The sequence below is a fragment of the Pavona decussata genome, unplaced genomic scaffold, assembly GCF_977016875.1.
Source record: "Pavona decussata unplaced genomic scaffold, jaPavDecu1.1 SCAFFOLD_56, whole genome shotgun sequence".
NCBI classification, from domain to species: Eukaryota; Metazoa; Cnidaria; class Anthozoa; order Scleractinia; family Agariciidae; genus Pavona; species Pavona decussata.
The window spans coordinates 909,277-927,647 of NW_028145478.1; the positions used below are offsets into that span (position 1 = coordinate 909,277).

General features: G+C 39.5%; 1 protein-coding gene across 1 annotated transcript; it reads left to right on the top strand.

The window, feature by feature from the left end:
* The first annotated feature begins 129 nt into the window (after positions 1-129).
* Positions 130-8,857, top strand: LOC146480059 (uncharacterized). Its single transcript, XM_085110124.1, has 4 exons — positions 130-458; positions 1,112-1,219; positions 7,384-7,710; positions 8,180-8,857. The coding sequence occupies exons 2-4, from the start codon at positions 1,121-1,123 to the stop codon at positions 8,777-8,779; spliced, it is 1,026 nt and encodes a 341-aa protein (XP_084966250.1). The 5' UTR covers positions 130-458; positions 1,112-1,120; the 3' UTR covers positions 8,780-8,857.
* Positions 8,858-18,371: the final 9,514 nt, after the last annotated feature.

An 18,371-nucleotide genomic window follows, 5' to 3' on the forward strand; every position in this document is an offset into this window, starting at 1 on the left:
GGGGGGTAACTACATAAACACTATTCTGAGAAATTCACGTGCTTAATACCTTTTATGGTAAAAATAAAGGAAGTTGAATCTTAATGGGCTTATTCCCAGAAATATGTAACGCTTCAATGCAAAAGCAGTAGGCAATATCTTTTGTTTGTGATCAAGCGAAATCGAAATTGTTGCGATAAGGTTAAGCTTTTATATTTTGGTATATTCTGCATGTAATTTAGTTCGAGACACACGTACGGCATTAATATTATACTAGGAATAGGCTTACCTGTTGTAAGACTATTTAGAATTGAAACAGGATCGATCCAAAGCACCATCAGCAATTCATCACTGAGCCTCTCATTCGTTTTGTATTCATGCGGATGTTCTTAAATTCCTGGAAATCACTTCCCAAGTGAATCGTTCAGCTGAGAGCGGGTTGCTTCGAGTGATTGAAACACTTGCAAATCTTGATACAGGTAAGCTTAAATCTTCTGGTAATCTTTCATATTAAGTTTCCAGAGTTTCCAACATTCGTTGTTTAAGAATTACTCTCGCCTGATGGCTCGCGATCGTTTTGCAATATTACCCTCCACAATTGTATCTGTTTTACTAACCACTGATCACAACATTTAAACCACGAAAAAAGACGATTGCCACCTTGTAAGGTCGAACGTGAAACTGTGTGACGTAAAGAGAGTGCTAACAGTGAAAAGCATCAGATCTAGAGAGAAAGCAATGCGAACGATGTTCCGTCGACGGCTGTTCCACAAAAATTCGCGTCCCTCCCTACCCACAGGTTATCTTTTGGTATTTACAATAAGAATGTAAAAAGGCCTCGCTTTACCGTAAGGAACTTACCGCAAACGGGAAATTTTAACTCAACAGCAAACAGCAATTTACGGCAAATTAAAATAATATAGAATGGCAAACAGAAAGAGAAAAGCGGAAAACTTACAGAGACGCAAATGGCATCTGGCTTTGGACTGATAGAGTGCTGACCAGTATTTGAAGCCCTAACAACTTCACCTAGCAAAAAAGATAGGAAATGGTTGCGGTCATTACTTAGCTAATCCCTATCGCCGAATAAATTTGATAGATGTATTTTTGTGTTGGCGTTGTTTTCTTTAAGGTTTAAAGTATGTATTGTGATTTGTGCAAGACAAGAAAGCTTCGCAGAGAGTTCCCCCCGGATGCCATCACTGACAAATGCGATCATGCACCTCTGCATTGTCTTAGGGTGAGTGCTATGAATCATTGAACACGATTTAGCATTTGCTTGCGAGAAGAGATGCATTTATTGTGGAGGAGAGATAACAAGCTAGAAACTATCGAAATTTCAGCTGGTCTACATTAGCCTAACTTAGTGATTAGTTTTATCAAATAAGTTGACAACCCAAGGATAGAACTGAGCTGACGTTCCGAGCGCCAGCCGGCTTTGTCAGAGTATTTAACAATTATTCACCGAAGTGGAGATGAATAGTGATGAATTCGCGGCGAGGTAAATATCCATCACTTTTACCGACACTGAGGTGAATAATTGTTTTAGTATATACCACACAAGCTGAATAACTAGCGGACCAAAAACTTATTTTATTTCTGACAATTCAGACAATATACCGACAAATGGTATGAAATTTTAAAATCTTGCGTGCCACGACGTAAGCGATTTCTTTTTTTTATTATTATTTTTTTTTATTTAATGCAAGTTTATTCCAAACAAAACATAACTTGCAATACTAACATTTCTTACTAATTAAACAATACCACACGTTACTTACAATACCCCAGCATAACTTACAATAACTAAACTTAAATTGTACTACTTACAGTTAATGCACAAAGAAAAATAGGAAGTTACGAAAAGAAAAAAGCTACATACAATCAGTTTACTATTAACAATACAAAAACTGGAGTTTGCACAATGCTCATAACACTTATTAGATTCTAACGACGAACAAAACACAATTAAAAAAGCGTGAATACGGACAAAAGTACACATTTCCTGGTAGTCTTATAGCACAGGGGCCCACGTTTCCATAAATTTCTTTTAGTTATTTTTCGCAGCAATTGTACGCAGAATAGTTAGTTTGTTTTTCAGACGTAAAAGAAAACCTTCAAAGTTTAAGTTGCCATTGCATACACTTGTGGTGAAAATGTGGTATTTAGCAATAATGAGAGAGTAGTTGAGGACAAGCCAGGTTTTTGATTTTTCATACCAGCCATAGAAGATCACGCTCTCGGATAAAGTTATTTTTTCTTGAAAGCTTTCTCGCCACCAGAGTTCCAAAAAGTCGAGGATACATGACATGTAAACAGCATGTGGCTTAAAGACTGGCATTCGGAATTGCATAGGGGGCATATGTCAGTGTCTTTTATCCCAGCACGGAACAAGTTGGATTGCGTCGGTAAAATGTTATGAATAATTTTAAATTGAAAGAAAATTAATTTTGGTTCTTTCAAAATTTGGAATGGAAGCATATAGACATTTTGGATGTTGTCTTTTGTGAAGCCGTAATTTAAAATCTTGTTCTCTGCCATTGGTATTGAGTAGCTATTACTCAGTATTATCGAATAAGCTGTTTTTGTTGATCGAAGTCGGGCGAATAGTTCTTCCTCATATGGGAGTCCTCTCTGGACATCTGTATTTTGGATGCTTTTCTTCCAGTTTGCTGGGATAGCATTTAATACGCCGTAACAGGTGGTAAAAGGTACATTTAAGTTGAATTTTGCTTTTAGATCAGCCAGAGAGAGATAATTTTTGTCTTCGGCGAGTAAGTCTTTGATGTACATTATACCGTTAATGAGCCAGGAGTTATACAGGATTGGTTTTCCATCCACGAGAATGTTACTATTGTTCCAGCCGATTATTTGGTTCTGTGCTGCTTTGTCATTATCGGTTAAGAGCTTGAAATTTTGCCAGTAATTCAGAATTGTTCTGTAAAAATCTGGTAGATTTTGTAGGTCAAAAAATTTCATATCATACTGGCATTGGGTGAAAAAACTGATTCCACCATGTTGGCTCAATGTGTGCTCAGGAATTATTTTCCATGCGGCGTGGTTATTTTCTGCAAATCTTTTAATCCTGGCTTCTCCATAAGTTCAAAGTCAATCATTTTTAAACCGCCATACTTCCTTTCGGCAATAATAGTTTTCTTTTTTATTTTGGCGGGTTTGCCGTCCCAAATAAAGTTGAAAATGATTCTGTTGATTCTCTCTACAGTACGTCTTGACATTGTTAATACAGAGGCGCTGTAAATTAGTTTAGACAAACCTAAGGTTTTTACAATGTTAATTTTTCCCATAAGAGTAAGATTTCTTCGCTTCCAGCAACTGAGGGTTTTTTCCAATTTATCTATCTTTTCCTCCAGATTAAGCATCCTAGCGCGTTCGGAATCGTAAGTAAAGTATATTCCGAGGGCGAGAACAGGATCATCTGGCCACTTGAAGCCGAAGGGTTTTTCTTTGCGGTTTTTCCAGGTACCTAGCCACATAGCTTCGGTTTTGCTTGCATTAATTTCTAAGCCACTTTACGTTTAAACTCTTCTAGAAGTTCTAATAATCTTAGCACTGAGTCGCAGTCATGTACTAGGACCGTTGTATCATCCGCATACTGTGTAATTTTAATTGCTTTTTGGCCTACGTTAATGCCTTTGATACTCGGGTCTTTTTTTAACGCCCTGGCAAAAAGTTCAATTCCGATAACGAAAAGAAGGCCTGACAAGGGGCAACCTTGCCTAACTCCTCGTCCGAGAAGGAAGAATTCGGATGCATGACCGTTATGTAAGACGCAATTGGATACTTGATTGTATATTATTTGAAACCAACTTAACATATCAGGGCCAAAATTAAACATTTGTAGAGCGGTTTTTAAGTGCGCCCATTCACTTGTGTCGAATGCTTTTCGAAAGTCGAGGAATAAGGCAATTCCGGGCTTTTTTGCGTATTCAGTAAAAAACATTTTCGCCAATGAAGCGGCCTTTAACGTAGCCAGTTTGATCAGGGTTTATAATTTTTGGGAGCACCTTTTCCAGCCTTTTTGCCATAGTTTTTGTCGAAATTTTGTAGTCTGCATTGAGCAGAGAAATTGGCCTCAAGTTATTCAGCATAGTTTTATCTTTATTCTTTTTGGGGATTAACGATATGATTCCTTTTCCAGCCTTTTTGCCATAGTTTTTGTCGAAATTTTGTAGTCTGCATTGAGCAGAGAAATTGGCCTCAAGTTATTCAGCATAGTTTTATCTTTATTCTTTTTGGGGATTAACGATATGATTCCTCGTCTTTGACTAATAGAAAGAATACCAGTCTGAAAAGCATGATTAAAACTAGAAACAATTTCATTACCGAGCTCGGGCCAAAAAAATTTATAAAACTCTGCTGAGAAACCATCGGTACCAGGAGATTTGGCTTTTTTAAACCCTTTCAAAGCGTTTAAGCATTCGTTTTCTGAGACAAGACCTTCACACTGCTGTTGTTCCTCTTCTTTTAACGGAGATATGTTCGGTATCGGGTTTGAAAAAAGTGGATTCAGGCGAAACATCAGTGCTTTTAGATCTGTAGAGTGTTTCATAAAAGCGTTTTTCTTCCTCTAATATTTCGAACTGATCGGAAGTGTATTTATTACTACCAACTTTTAATTTAGTAACCGTTTTTCTATTTTGATTTCGCTTTTCTAGATTATAAAAGTATCTTGTATTTCGTTCACCTTGTTCATGCCAAAGTGCCTTACTTCTAATGATAGCTCCTTTTGTCTTTTGTCGCATCATTGTCTGTAGGCGCGATTTTGTCGCATAAAGTTCGTTTAAGAGAAGTTTATCTCCGCGATTTCTTTCAGATTTCTGTATTAGTTCGTTAACTTTATTTTGTAGTATAAGCTCTTCCGATTTCCTCTTTTTGGGCTTGATTTTAGAATATGTCACTGTGAAACCACGAATCTCCATTTTCAGTAAGTCCCACCTCAAGCTCAAATCGTCAACATCGGAGTACTTGTTTTTAAAAAGGGTTATACTTTCGCAGAGTTTGTTGGTGTATTTCTCATCCTCAAGTAAGGAATTGTTGAACTTCCAAAAGCCAGGACCTTTGGGCTGCCTTGAACTTTCAGATTTAAGGTGTAACTTGATAATAGAGTGGTCAGTTTCGGGAGCGTTCAAAATTTCACATGTAAGCACTTCGTTAATGAGTGTTTTCGAAATAAGAAAGTAATCTAAGCGGCACTGAATTTTGGAGGATTTGTTTCTCCAAGTAAATCTCTTTTCAACGGGGTTACGGTCACGCCAAATGTCTGTTAAATCTAAAAGGTTGGCGAGCTGTTCGATTTCCTTAATTACGAGGGCTTTTCTTGAAATTGGGTTTCCACCTTTTTTATCTCTGTTCGTCAGGGCACAGTTAAAATCGCCAACGATTATCATATTTTCTTGCGTGAATTCGCCAAGATGCTTTTGAAGATCTTTAAAGAACACTATTTGCTGCTTTGCATCGTTCGGGGCGTAAATGTTGGCGAGAATGAAGTGAGTGTCGTCAAAGGCTACATCTAGAATTAAAAATCTGCCATTTTTATCAGAAATGCTTTTTTCCACTTTGAAATCTAAAGTTGGATTAATAAGCGTCATGACGCCCTTGCTATGTGTTGTGCCATGGCTAAAGAATACTTTCCCACCCCATTCAGCTTCCCAAATACGAGCACATTCTATCGAGCTGTACGTTTCTTGCAGGAACGTGAAATGGTATTTCTGATTATGTAACCATCTAAAGATAGAACGCCTTTTGATTGATTTATTCAGCCCTCTCACGTTTAGAGATTGGAATTTTAAATCAAAGTTTAAGTGTAAGCTCATTGTAAATAAAAAAGGACAATCTGCGTGAAATGCAATGGCAAGGGACTCTGATAGGTGTCTTTCGGTCATTATTTCATGAATCACACATTTTCTTTTGTTATTCAACATCCTTTATTTAACTTACATCCTTCATGAATATTAAACTAACTGAAACGAGGGATTTATACAGATAAATCCCTCATTTACATTAGCAGTACTGCGAGAAACGCACACATCAGGTTGCTTCTATTGTTCTCCGTTTCTCACCAAAGTGTGACGGTACTAATTAGCCGGCGTTTGTCCCCTTGAACAAAGGAATAATTTCATGAAATAAGTCAGATAAATACCTCGAACGTCGGTATTAATCCATGTACATCCCTCGGGCCTACGGCCCTCGGGATGTATATGGATTAATACCTCCGTTCTCGGTATTTATCTCTTACAAAGACAGAGATGGGAACAAGCGGGAGCAAACGAAAATTAAACAAAGTAAAAACAAAACGAAAAACAGCTAATAAAAGTAAACTAAGCGATTTCTTATTGTAGAAAGTTCCGTCTCACTTTCTTGCCGACAAATAAAACTTTTGGAGACACTTGTTTAGTCCCTGCAGTGTCATCTTCAATTTTTCTGTGAAATTTGTCTTGTTATTGAAACCATGCTGAAAAATGTTAGATGTTTCATTGTTTTCATTGTAGTTTTAGTGCTCGGCAGTTTTCGTAAACAAGGGATTGTATTTTCATTTTTCGCCTTAGAATATGAATTTGCCGTCAAACCAAACTTGTGCCATTTATGTTTTGTTTTTAACAGCCGCCTCGTTTATCGAAATAATTTCCTCATATTAAGTAACCGTGGCGAAACGGGAAGCCATCTTGTTTCACTTCGGCTGCTCGGAGGTGAATAATACTTGGCTAATCACCTCCAAGCTAGCCAATCAGCGCGCGCGAAAAGCACTATTCACTTGTGTAAATCCAGATAAAGCGCAGCCGGCACACTTTAATTTTAATTTCCCCAAAATTTTTACACACCGTCAAGTAAAGTATTTTTGCTTTGAGAAACAACACCCGGAATGTGCCCAGGGCACCGATCGTTCATGAGCGTGATGAGTACAAACAGGTTTGGTGCGAGGATGGGTGCCAAAAGTTAGACTGAATTTCTTCAATAATAATAATAATAATAATAATGATGATGATGATGATGATGATGATGATGACAATCAGTGAGGGGCGTAGGCGCTGTGACTCCTTTGTGGAATAACGGTGGGAAGCGGTAGCATACATGACCCATAGCCTGCGAACAGCAGACGCATTTCCGCCTGCTGTTCGGCGGGTAGAGGCCATCTTGTGGACGAGATTTCTGAAAGTGCTTAAGTCTAGGCACATATATTATGCAGCAGGGCTTTCGAAACGGGTGTTATCTTGGTTAAATATGTCTTTTGTTGTATGACCTGTAGGGTTGGTTCACACATTAAACTGGACCGCCGGTTCAAACGTCCGCAGTTTGGGCATTCTATTGTATATTTCTTTAGACTATTCATTCTAGTTATTCTTGAGAACTGGTTTTAATGTAATTCCGTTTTTCTTCTTCTTCCAGTGTCTGACAAAGCACGTCCAACAGTTCCATAAGTGTTCTCAGTGCCCGCAAACCGTGAACATCGATGACGCGCGCTACCTTCAGTGCCTGGCCACACTTGAAAACCTGTTCCCAAAATTTATTTCAGCCGCTGCACCTGAAAATGTTGACTCGTCAGCTCCAGGAGACGGTGACAAAACGATATCAGTTGTCATGTTGGGCGGGGACAGCACTGTATTTCCGTACCAGCCATCCGTGACGATTCAAGCACTAAAATCCTATGTTCGAAGCAAACTCGGCCCTGCTCCAGAGAAACAACGTCTTCTGTACAAGGAACAGGAACTGAAGGTAAGAACAATGCATATACTGCCTAAATATGAGCAGACCGGCAATAAATTTGCATGTGAACACTGAAATAGAAATCATGATTGCATTACCAAGATTTTCAAGGTGACATTATCTCTATTTCAACTCTAATTCAGACGTCAAAATTTACTTTAGTCAGGCCCCATACAATATATGAGCCTCTCCTTGGTCCTGCTTTCTTCTACAGTCGAGCCTCCCGTAAGCGGACACCCTTGGCACCACATAAAGTGCCCGCTTAAGAGAGGTATCCGCCTATAGGAGGTTAAAAATGTAGTGTTTATATGTAGCTGAGAACATGACCAAATGTTCGCTTACGAGAGGTGTCCGCCTACGGGAGGCTTCGTCCTCTAGCAATAAAATCACGGAAGGGGGCGGATGGAGAGAAAAACGTTCTCATTTCTACCGAATGAAGATAGACGAAATTTAATATTAATTATAGAAATTATTTCAGACCCACTTAGATTCTGGCAAAACAGCGACATTGCAAGATTACGCTGTGCAGCCATTTAGCACTCTGCATCTTATTGTGGTGTTATACGAGATTCCCGACTCGTTCGATCACGTGAAATTTGACTTGTACTGGGGATATCCTAGAAAAGGACGTGACTACCTGGACGCCAGCGTGCTTTCGTACAGCGGCTCGTATTTTTATAACAAAGCAGACTACCGTGGCAGTGCTATTAGTGGTGTTTCTCATTCCGGTGACGTAATGGATGACAACCAGCGCCTTGGCCACCATACCATAGACGTAAAGCTGAAGAGCCTGCCCGCTAGTGTTGACAAGTTGTTCTTTACTTTAAGTGCGTGGAATTCACCAAACATCTCCAAATACAAAAATCCAAGCCTGCGCTTCTTTGACGCCAAGGAACCGAACAAACAGCTATGCAGCGATCAGATGGACCATGCTGCTTATTCCCAAGCCATCATCATGTGCAGCTTGTCCAAGATCAACGGGCAATGGACGGTGTGCAGTCTTCGCACGCTTTCCGCTGGAAACGCCAAGAATTATTATCCACTCCAACAGACAATAAGTGGGATAATAGGAATTTAATTAGCTAAGAGTACATGTTGTGTTGAGCTAAAGAAAAGTGCCCCGGCCCGTCAACCTCAACGCCGGGTACCCCACCTTCTTTTTTGTGTCTACGGCTTCTAGAGAAGCGTAGACACTATGTCATCGGGTTGAGTGAAAGAGTGTAAGAGTGTAAATGCCACAGGAATCCCAAATGGAATCCTATCGAAAGCCGACGCTAATCCTCGACTGACCGAGATCTAAGTGATTGTATTTCCGGATCAGGACAATGGCGACAATACGGTAAATGATGTTTTCCGAGATTGATTTGCTTTTTACTAATAGTTTACAGTCAACCCAGGTCACGCGTGAACAGTATCTCCAAGAATGAAATGAACATTCGAAGTTCTCTTTGTAATGTCCGACGTGTGAATGGAATGTTGGGCATTTCGCTGGAAATCGTTCTGAAAAAGACGCATTAACTGAAAAAAAGATTCAAAATACTTAGGAAACAATTGTTATTCTTGAAATATTCAATTTTGCAATGTAAAAAAAAAAAAATAGCTTTATACCGTCAATAAGCTAGGGAAATTTATACGGGAACTCTGAAATCTCGTTTGCAATTTTCAAAACTGACATGTAAATTTCAAAACTCCGTTCAAATTTAAAAAATATCGTTCACGCGTGACCTGGGTTGACTGTAAGTGATGATTTGAACCAGAATTCTGTAACTTCTGTAATTTTCATCGCAAACGTACCCGAATTTACTGCGAGTGATCGCTTTGAACAAACACGGAGTGTCTTCAAATTTTACATGCGTGTTTGCACGCACGCAAAAAAAAAACTGAAAGTTTTTTGCCTCTAATAACAAATGCATCGTTTATTTCAATAAAATGTTTTGTTGGAAAAGCTTTTTGTTGATTTTTGTGTCTTTGTCAATTCATATATGCGTTTGAGAAGCGACAGATGCTAGATGCGCAATCAAGGACAATTTGCATAAGCGGGTTGAAATTTGATATGCCAAAGGTCTTCATCAACACGCCGTGAATTTTAGCAATTTTTGCGTTCAAGTGTGTTTTTCGGCAAATGATTAATAGGTAACCATATTATTTCACGTCAGAAAACATTTGTTTTTAACCGCTCTAGGAAAAAGTTAATTTATGCGAAAACTATGGAAACACGACAGGAGTCAAAGAATGATACTTGCTATTCATAAGTTCAGTATAGATTAATTAATAGTTTCTGTTGCATTTTATGCCTACGTTTCAGATTAGAACTTTGCTTTCAGTGCTTTATTTTCTTCAATTCTTTTATATCACATTTCTACACCAGTGCTGCTGTAGACACATGCAGTCTGAGACTGCCTATTTTTTAAATTAGGGTCATAGGTTAGCCAAGTCTTGACATCATGCCGTTATAGAAGAATTTTTGTTTAAAAGTTAAAAATTCCAACGTGCTCACATCATCAGTTTCACCTTTCACATATTACCCTCGCGTGCCTGAGGTTCTAATATATGTTTTAGTCCTACCGACGAGCCGAAGCTGTGCGGTTTGTCTTGGCAGTCTTGATATCGAGAAAGCGCACCTCTGTAGCCAGGTTATTCACATATAAAGTTAAGGAGGGAAAAGAATAAAAGAAACACTGTAGTCTTAGGCCCAATTTAAAGGGGAAGTATTACGGGAATTTGGTATTGTATTAAAAGCTTCAAAACGTTTTGTTATCAAAAGAAATCTAATAGTATTGCTCAAATTTGTTCTAAATGATCACCCCAGTGTACTAAGATAATCGATGAGTGTCTCTGGCCACAGATGGACTGGGTTAGTATGGACTGCAACTTGGAAATAATTAGGCTAACTGTTTTCAAGTTCTCGGGTTTTCTTTCCCAAAATGCACTGGGATAGGTCATGAGTTTTTCCTTTCAGGAATTCTGTTAATTTCTTTTTCTTGATGTTCTAGAATTATTTTTAAACTATTAAAGTGAAGGTGTTGTCGCACCATTTTCACAATAAAAGGCCAAAATCCCCCTGATACTTCCCCTTTAAACTTTTCCTGTCGGTCGCGCCGAATGTAAAACTCAACCACCAGAAACATGATAAAGCAAAAATCACAGTAAATTAGCCCCATAGGGCGGTTTTCAATTGAGTGTCGTTAAACAAAAACCAGTAATAACTCTGGCCAATCACAACAGCTAAACGCAAACAGCGCAAAGAACCAACCAGAACTAAAACTGGCACATACATGTAACTAGCGTTCAAGCGTGGAAAAACGCATGCGAGGAAGTCACGATTGGTTTTACTTTTGATTGGTTGAGAAAGTGGCGCGATTTTTGTTAATCAGTCACAGAGCATAGTAAAGCAACACTTGATTGAAAGCAGCTCTGACCACAAGACAACAAGCAATACATCTCACTGTGAGAGGTGGTGAATGGCTTAAAAGGCGAAAAGAATGCAGATTGGATTCATTCAAGTGGAATGCGACTTAGATTAAAGTAGGCCTTTGTCTGTTCACCGTCCAGTTCGATTTTTTACCTCGTGCAATACAGAGTGGGACCAGTCGCAGGCACTCCAGCCTGTGAACAGGCTCCCAAGTGGGGTATAGCTAGGGCGAAAAGAAAAATCGGCGAGCCGGGCGAGCGGAGCGCGGTATGGGGTGAGGAAAAAAGAAAGCGGGGGCTCCCTCCCTTTCTTTCTTCCCCTCCTCTCCGAGCTCGATTTTTGTCTTCACCCTAGACCCCACTTGGGAGCCTGCTTACAGGCTACACGCACTCGTGCCCAAGTTTCCTACGAGCTCATTCCCAAACTGCCAAAGAAGAGCCTAGATGTGGGTGTCCTCAGTCTCATTCCCAGGTTTTTTCTCCATCATCGTAACTTGTTGACATTGTATGGATATTTTAGTGAGGAGGTAGAAGTCGATAACTCACGAAATTAACAGATTCACGTTTTGAGCGATAAAAAGAGTAGTGAAAATGCGTTTTTCAAGTGTTACAAACAAGATTGATCTCCTTTATTGTTTTTTGTGGTTTCTACGGGATCGCGTGTGAAAAGAGATGAACGAGAATAATGAGGCGATATATTGTTGCTTCTCGATAAGCCAGGGTCGGCAAAGACAGCAGTAAGTAACTTAACACACCATTTTATTTCTTCCTTTCTGTTATGTTAGTATAAACAGTTTAAGATTAATTCTAAAATTGGCTTGAGAAATGTAGATGGATTTCACTGTGTTTCGGTTTTAAACAGAAACCAGTTCCGTGACTGATTAGTTGGTCTCACTGAAATTGTAGCTAAGTATTATGTTTAATTACTGCAAGGTCCATGCACAGAAATAACGATAACTGAAAGCACGGTTTTTTACGAACCAAACCAAAAACAGTAGTAAGAGCTTAGCCTGTGTACATCCGCCCCTTCCCCTCAGGAAAAATCAGGTAGAGAAATAGGAGACGTCTGCAAGCAGGCTATAAGAGCTATACATGTATGTATTTTTATAAATAAAATACCTAGCTTTAGCATACTAAGACGTTGTTTTACTTTGTTCCGGCAGTACTGGTTTTAATGCAGCTCAGTCCGCTTTCTAGATATGGACAATGAAATTTTATCATAGGACTTAGCTGTGGATGCACCACCACAGACGAATGCCTTCCATAGAGCAACGCCTCTCCTTCTCCTTAATGGACATTCGCTTCCATCCACTCAAAACACTATATTTTTACATGCGAACTTTTCCACAGTGCAAACCAATACCTTTTGCACTTATGAACGTTACCGGGGGTCTCCAGTTCAATGGAGAGAATATGCAAACTATAATTGGTTGGCGAACGTACGCACACGTAAATTGGCTCCAAACTAAAAAGGAGTAAGCTATCTTGGGGAGCTTTCGATTTGTCAGAACAAGCCGACGGGACCGGTCAGTTCGTAAACGGAATGTACCAATTTGAAGGATAAGTTTTATCCTCGTCCTTTGAATTTCTTCACAATAGCGCGTACCATTTTTGGAGTCATTATTTTTCCAGATTTTTCATCAGCATCCCTTCAATTCAAAATGACTCATACCGTAAAATTCCGAAAATAAGCCCCGGGGCTTATATTTTTCAAACGACCTCTTTGAGGGGCTTATTTTTGGAAGGGGCTTATATTCGGAGGGGCTTATTATAAGAGGGAAATTTGCGTTTCAAAATTAGCTGGGCTTATAATTGGAGGGAAATCTGTGTCAAAATTTTTGAATGTGCAACTGGCTTGAAATTCGTAACAAATTAATCGCACTGAAAATGCCAAGTTAAACTGTATTAGAACGGAAATACAATGAAAACAGTAACGTAGTTCAGGCTCAAAGTTCATGATAACTATGAAAACTCATATCGTTCTTCATCAGTTTCCTCTGCGTCAGTGGCTTTAAGATCTCCCTTATCATTGAGGATGATTTCCAAATACAAGCCCCCGGGGGCTTATATTCGGAGGGGTATTTTTGCGTTTCAGATTTGGGGGGCTTCTATACGGAGGGACTTATACACGGAGGGGATTATTTTCGGAATTTTACGGCATTCGATTTAGTCTGGCATGCCAGTTCTGGCGAATGGAAAGCACACAGATAAGCTGGCTCAAAGGAATGTCCTGTGATCGGGCTCAATTTAGCAGGGCTTTCACCTGTGTTGGTCACTGAACTTGTAATTTTCGGTTCTCGTTTTCCACGGGGATGAACTAGCAAGCGGAAGGAAACACTGATTGCAACTAACCGAAATAAATCGTTGAAAGAGAAAGGTTAAACATGCATCCTTTCGTTGTTGCTTCAGCTTAAGGACCCTAAAGATGAAAAATCTCAACCTAATCAAAGTGCTCTCGAGAAGGAATTCGCAACTTATTTTGAACTTCCCCCCGTAACTTTCATTTGTCTCGTTTATTTTATCCCGGTGACACTAAGTTCAGTGACATTTTCTTAGCTTAATACAGTACTGAACCGCACAAAGCCGGTGGCCAGGAGCAAAGAAGGGGATTTATTTAATACCGTTCAGGCTTAAAAGGGCAAAAAATTCCCGTTCCGAAGAACTACTATAAGTGTTTCTTTTTTCTTTTAATTTACGGCACAAATGGTCTGTTGAACTATATTGAGGAGTGTCTCTAAAGTCGTCACCAGACTGCTTTGAAAGGAGATTGGTCGCTTCAAATTTTCTCAGTTTCATCTTTCGTCTTTCGTCAGCTGTCAAGGAAGTCAAGGATGAGAAATTGGCAGGTCAGTTTCAGTTTCAGGGAAAGTCAGGAAGGTAGAAAGTTGGCAACCGTAATTTTGAACTTCCGGTAAGGAAACTGAGCTTTGATTACATCCACATAGAGTCAGTACTGATGGCTATCTACACTCACTCCAAAACCGTTCTATTAAGGCGCCTAGAAACGTCACGATCAATGAAAACGTGACAGCCAGTCAACTGTTCTAGGCAGAGACGCGGGGGCAAATCAACAGGGAACTCTTGAGGCAACGGTGACGGCAACGAGAACGCCATAAAACAAAAGGTTTAATGAGGAAAAACGATCGCTCCGCACGTGCGTTTTAAATTCTTGTATGTTTTTTATCTCTCCTGTGCAAAACAACAACGTGAACAAGAACATGAGCAAAAGCCGTGTTTTTTTTTTTTCCTTTTTTTTTTTTTTCAATTTCTTTCATAATGTGAACGCCGTTCCTACCAATTTATTTCCTGGATTGTTCAGCCACATTGTAAAATTTGAACGAGTTGGAATAATTTCGACACTTTCAAGTGATGTTTTCTTTGGACTGTGACAAGGAAATTCTTGTGCCTTTTTTCATCTGCCCTATGTGGGCGTGGGAATTCACTCAATAAAACGAACATTGTGATTGGTTGATTCTTTGCCACGTGCCCATGGTCAAATACAAATGTATCCCGACCGAGATACATTTCCGCAGTTGTTGCCCTCTCAGTTTTTTGTCTGTTTGTTCTGCTGTGATTGTTGAAGAGAAAGTCTAAATATATAACAAAGCACTTACTGTATGATCCCACGGGAAACTAGTTAGTTTTGTTTTCCCTCGAGTCTTGATGTTTCCCGAGACGAAGGACTCTCGGGAAAACAAAATTAAGTGCCGGTGTATTTTCATCGGACTTTGGGTCGGAAGATCAGAGGGTCGATGATTCGAGGCTAAGTTTCTCTTGCATTCGCGTTGTTTCCTGTGACGGTAAATTTTACTAACCAAGGAAGCGGAGTTACGCTTCGGGCGTACGGCACACCAGTGCTCGTCTCATCTGCCTTAACACCGTGCCGTAGTTGTTTATTTCGCCATAACTCAAGCAGTTTATTTATCCGAACTTAAGGGGGTTTGTCGAAATATTCAGCTGATCGCCAGTAAATTGAATAAAGCAACATTAATCGGTAATACCTACCTTAGTTGGTTTTTGTCGAGCGGCTTTCCATGGTTTTTCTCCGTCACTAACTGAAAGCGCCAAGAAAACAAAAACAAACAAATCAATTGGACCTGAGTTTGGACACTTCTTATGAAAAACAACTTAAAGTTGTTTTCAAGACAGTTTGGTTACTTCAAATTTCTCATCAGATGTCACTGATTAAGGAAGGAAAGGTTTAGAAAGAACTCAATAGTCAAACATGCCAGACAAAAGGTGAGCCGTTTTTGAGTTCTCATAAGGATGTTGAGGTTTAACCACGCCCTATTGAAAGCGCCTTGGGACAGTCGGTTGGTTTTGTGAGTCGGTGGTCTGTTTATAATCATATAGAACCTCAGAGAACCGAATTGAATGACTGAATTTCCTAGGACAAGAAAAGCGGGGTGAAGATTAACGACGATGCAGGTGTTTTAAAAGTTACGACAAAAATATATAAAGATCGCAGCATATCTCTGTTTAAAATGTGTTGGTCACGATACACGGTAGCTTTTGGGTGGGATCATCCTAATGATAATTAGTTAAAGTAATTGAAAATGTTGAACAGCGCACCTTCCGGCGATAATGGTAAGCTGCAGATGTCTCCCGAGAAAAAATAACTGTCTTTAAAATGTAGCTGCAAATATTGTAACGAGGGACGGACAGGAAAGGCTACAGTTCTCTTTTGTAACGAGGAGAGGTGTATCGATCTATATTTCGTTGCCTCGTTCCGACCATCATGGAGTATACCTGTTGTCTGATTGTCCGGTTGAGCGAGAGTCGTTTTCGGCGGCGGTAATGTGCAACACACCTTTTAAGTTTGTTTAATTTCAGACTACGATCTGGGCCCAGTTGTTCAAAGAGCGGTAACCTTATTCAGCTGACAAATAGCTATCCATGCAGTGAATAAAATATATTCGTTGGAGTACATTTTATCCGATGAAAAGCGATCTATCCATTAGATAGCGTTATCCGCTCTTTGAGTAACCAGGGCCTGGTTTTAAACAAAACCACTTCCGTATCCTATTTTGTTTTTAATCCCAGCTGTAAGTATTATGATGAGAGACTAAAGGTGGCTATCAAGGGTGTGGTTTTCCTTCTGGAGTGGCGTCAGCGCGATTCGGTAGTATTATCATGCATACTCCTCTCTTCGTGTTTACGAATGTTCCGGTTAATTTGCGAGACGTTCGATTCTGTTCATTTATCCCCTGCCTCGCGGCCCTGGCCAGCTGGAAAGGCTCTTTTGTCCTTCTATACAGACTCCCGAGCATATAGCGAGCCGAGCGCAGTCAGCTTAGGGCGTGAAAGAAAAACCGCGCTGGCTTCGCTGGCCGATTTTTTTCGTCGGCCTACATCCCACTTGGGAGCCTGTTCACAGGCATTCTATTGTTCAATTTATCTTCAGGATAGATTAATTAATCAGAATTGTAGAATCCATGCATTCACTGCATCTTAGAAAGAACAGTTCTTGTCATCCCGTACTTTGGAATCTTAGTTTGTGGCGCCCCGTTTGCTCCCACGCTGAAAAAGTTAACGGGGTATTTTTGGATTTTCACGATGGAAACATGGTTTAAAAGATAGAAAGTTTAAAGGAAAAGGGTGAAGAACACTCTACTACTTTAAAGAGGTACAATACAATACAATACAATACAATACATTACAATACAACTTTATTGATTCCATCCACTAATGGTTTTTCAGAAACAAATTACAACTGAGATATATGAAAGAAACAAAATACAATATAAATACTATAAGAAGATATCTAAATAAAGGATAATGCGTATGTTACACATCCTCTGAACTACAACGAATTAAAATACAACATCATACGCTGATTTGCATTGCAATCATTAATTATTTTCTAAGAATTTATAAAAAAACGCGATTCATGATTTGGAGGCCTGAAGGGGTACAAAAACATGAAAATAGCCTTCCTGACGCAGTCGTTTTGAGGGAAGTTGTAGTATCGTGAGGAAAATAAAAACGATTCAGTGGGAGGCTAAAGTTTCCGCAGGTGGCCATTGGAAACAAAAGCAACAATCGGGGCCTTCGAAGTTCCTGTGAATATTTTTAGCACTGAACTTTTTGGAATTATACGGTAATACAAACAACACTGAGTGAATGATGTAGATATCCTTCATCATCGTTTAATCGATCGAATGCTCTAATTGCTTTTGTGAAAATACGTTTGGTGTGCAATAGTTCGTTAGCGAACTCACACGGAAACTTTCTTGCTTTCTTCCATGTCTTGATTCCAAATCAAAGAGAAGATGCCATAAAATGTTGAATTGAAGTTGTCCTAAGCTTTAAGTTAATGAAGCTGCCTTGAGCTGAAAGATTCAGTTCCAGCGAAATACTGTAATAACCAATTTCACGGCAGCGCTGTTTAATATTTGGTCTTGCTTTAATCGCTTGCTAAGAAATTGAAGCAAAACTCGGAATCTTCAATTTGCGTTCTCCACTGGAATGTTTTACTTCATCGCAACCTAGCGAAATAAATAATTCAACGCAAAAACAAAAATATGCTTTAGTTGTTTCTTCAGTATAGCTGTATCAGTAACTTGTATCAAAAAACACTCATTATTGTAATCCAGCTGTTATTGAGAAAGAATTCAAACTTTCTATCGGACAGTTGTCTGATAGTCTATTTCGAATTCATTTTTTTTTTTCGTCGCCAAACTGAAAATGATTTCCAAGGTGACCAACTGAATTTACAAACATTTTTTTAATAGTAGCTTTGTAAGACTAGTAATGACGACCGGCGCGATAATGGCCATAATGAGGCTGGCTTGAGTAATTTACATGCTGGCGTTGTTATACATAGGATTTAATTTAAGTCAGCCGAAACTTATGGTGAAAGAAGAGAGTTGACACATCGGCAAATGTTTCAGTGGGAATTTGAGGTTTGAAAACGTGTACATTTGCCGGATAGAGGCGTACCAGTTTTCATTCGCAAATTTATCCCACTATTTCCCAACCAAAACGACGGAAAGGTCCGTCGGAAAACCCGGTTCACATCATGCGGTATGGCCTGTCCAGACTCTAACTTCGTTTATTTTAGTCGCTAGTTTCAGCATATGTGATCTGAGACATCTGAAGACACTGGTTATGGATGACAGTGTTAGAAGCTAACTCTACCGTTACCTACATTTGAAATCAGCAAATATTAGTCTATTTTCTGTATCTTCTATCACGGTTTGTGGAGCAGCTTTTTGTTTTTCCCTTTGCCGGGCCCTTTGCCGTTGATACCGAAAAAC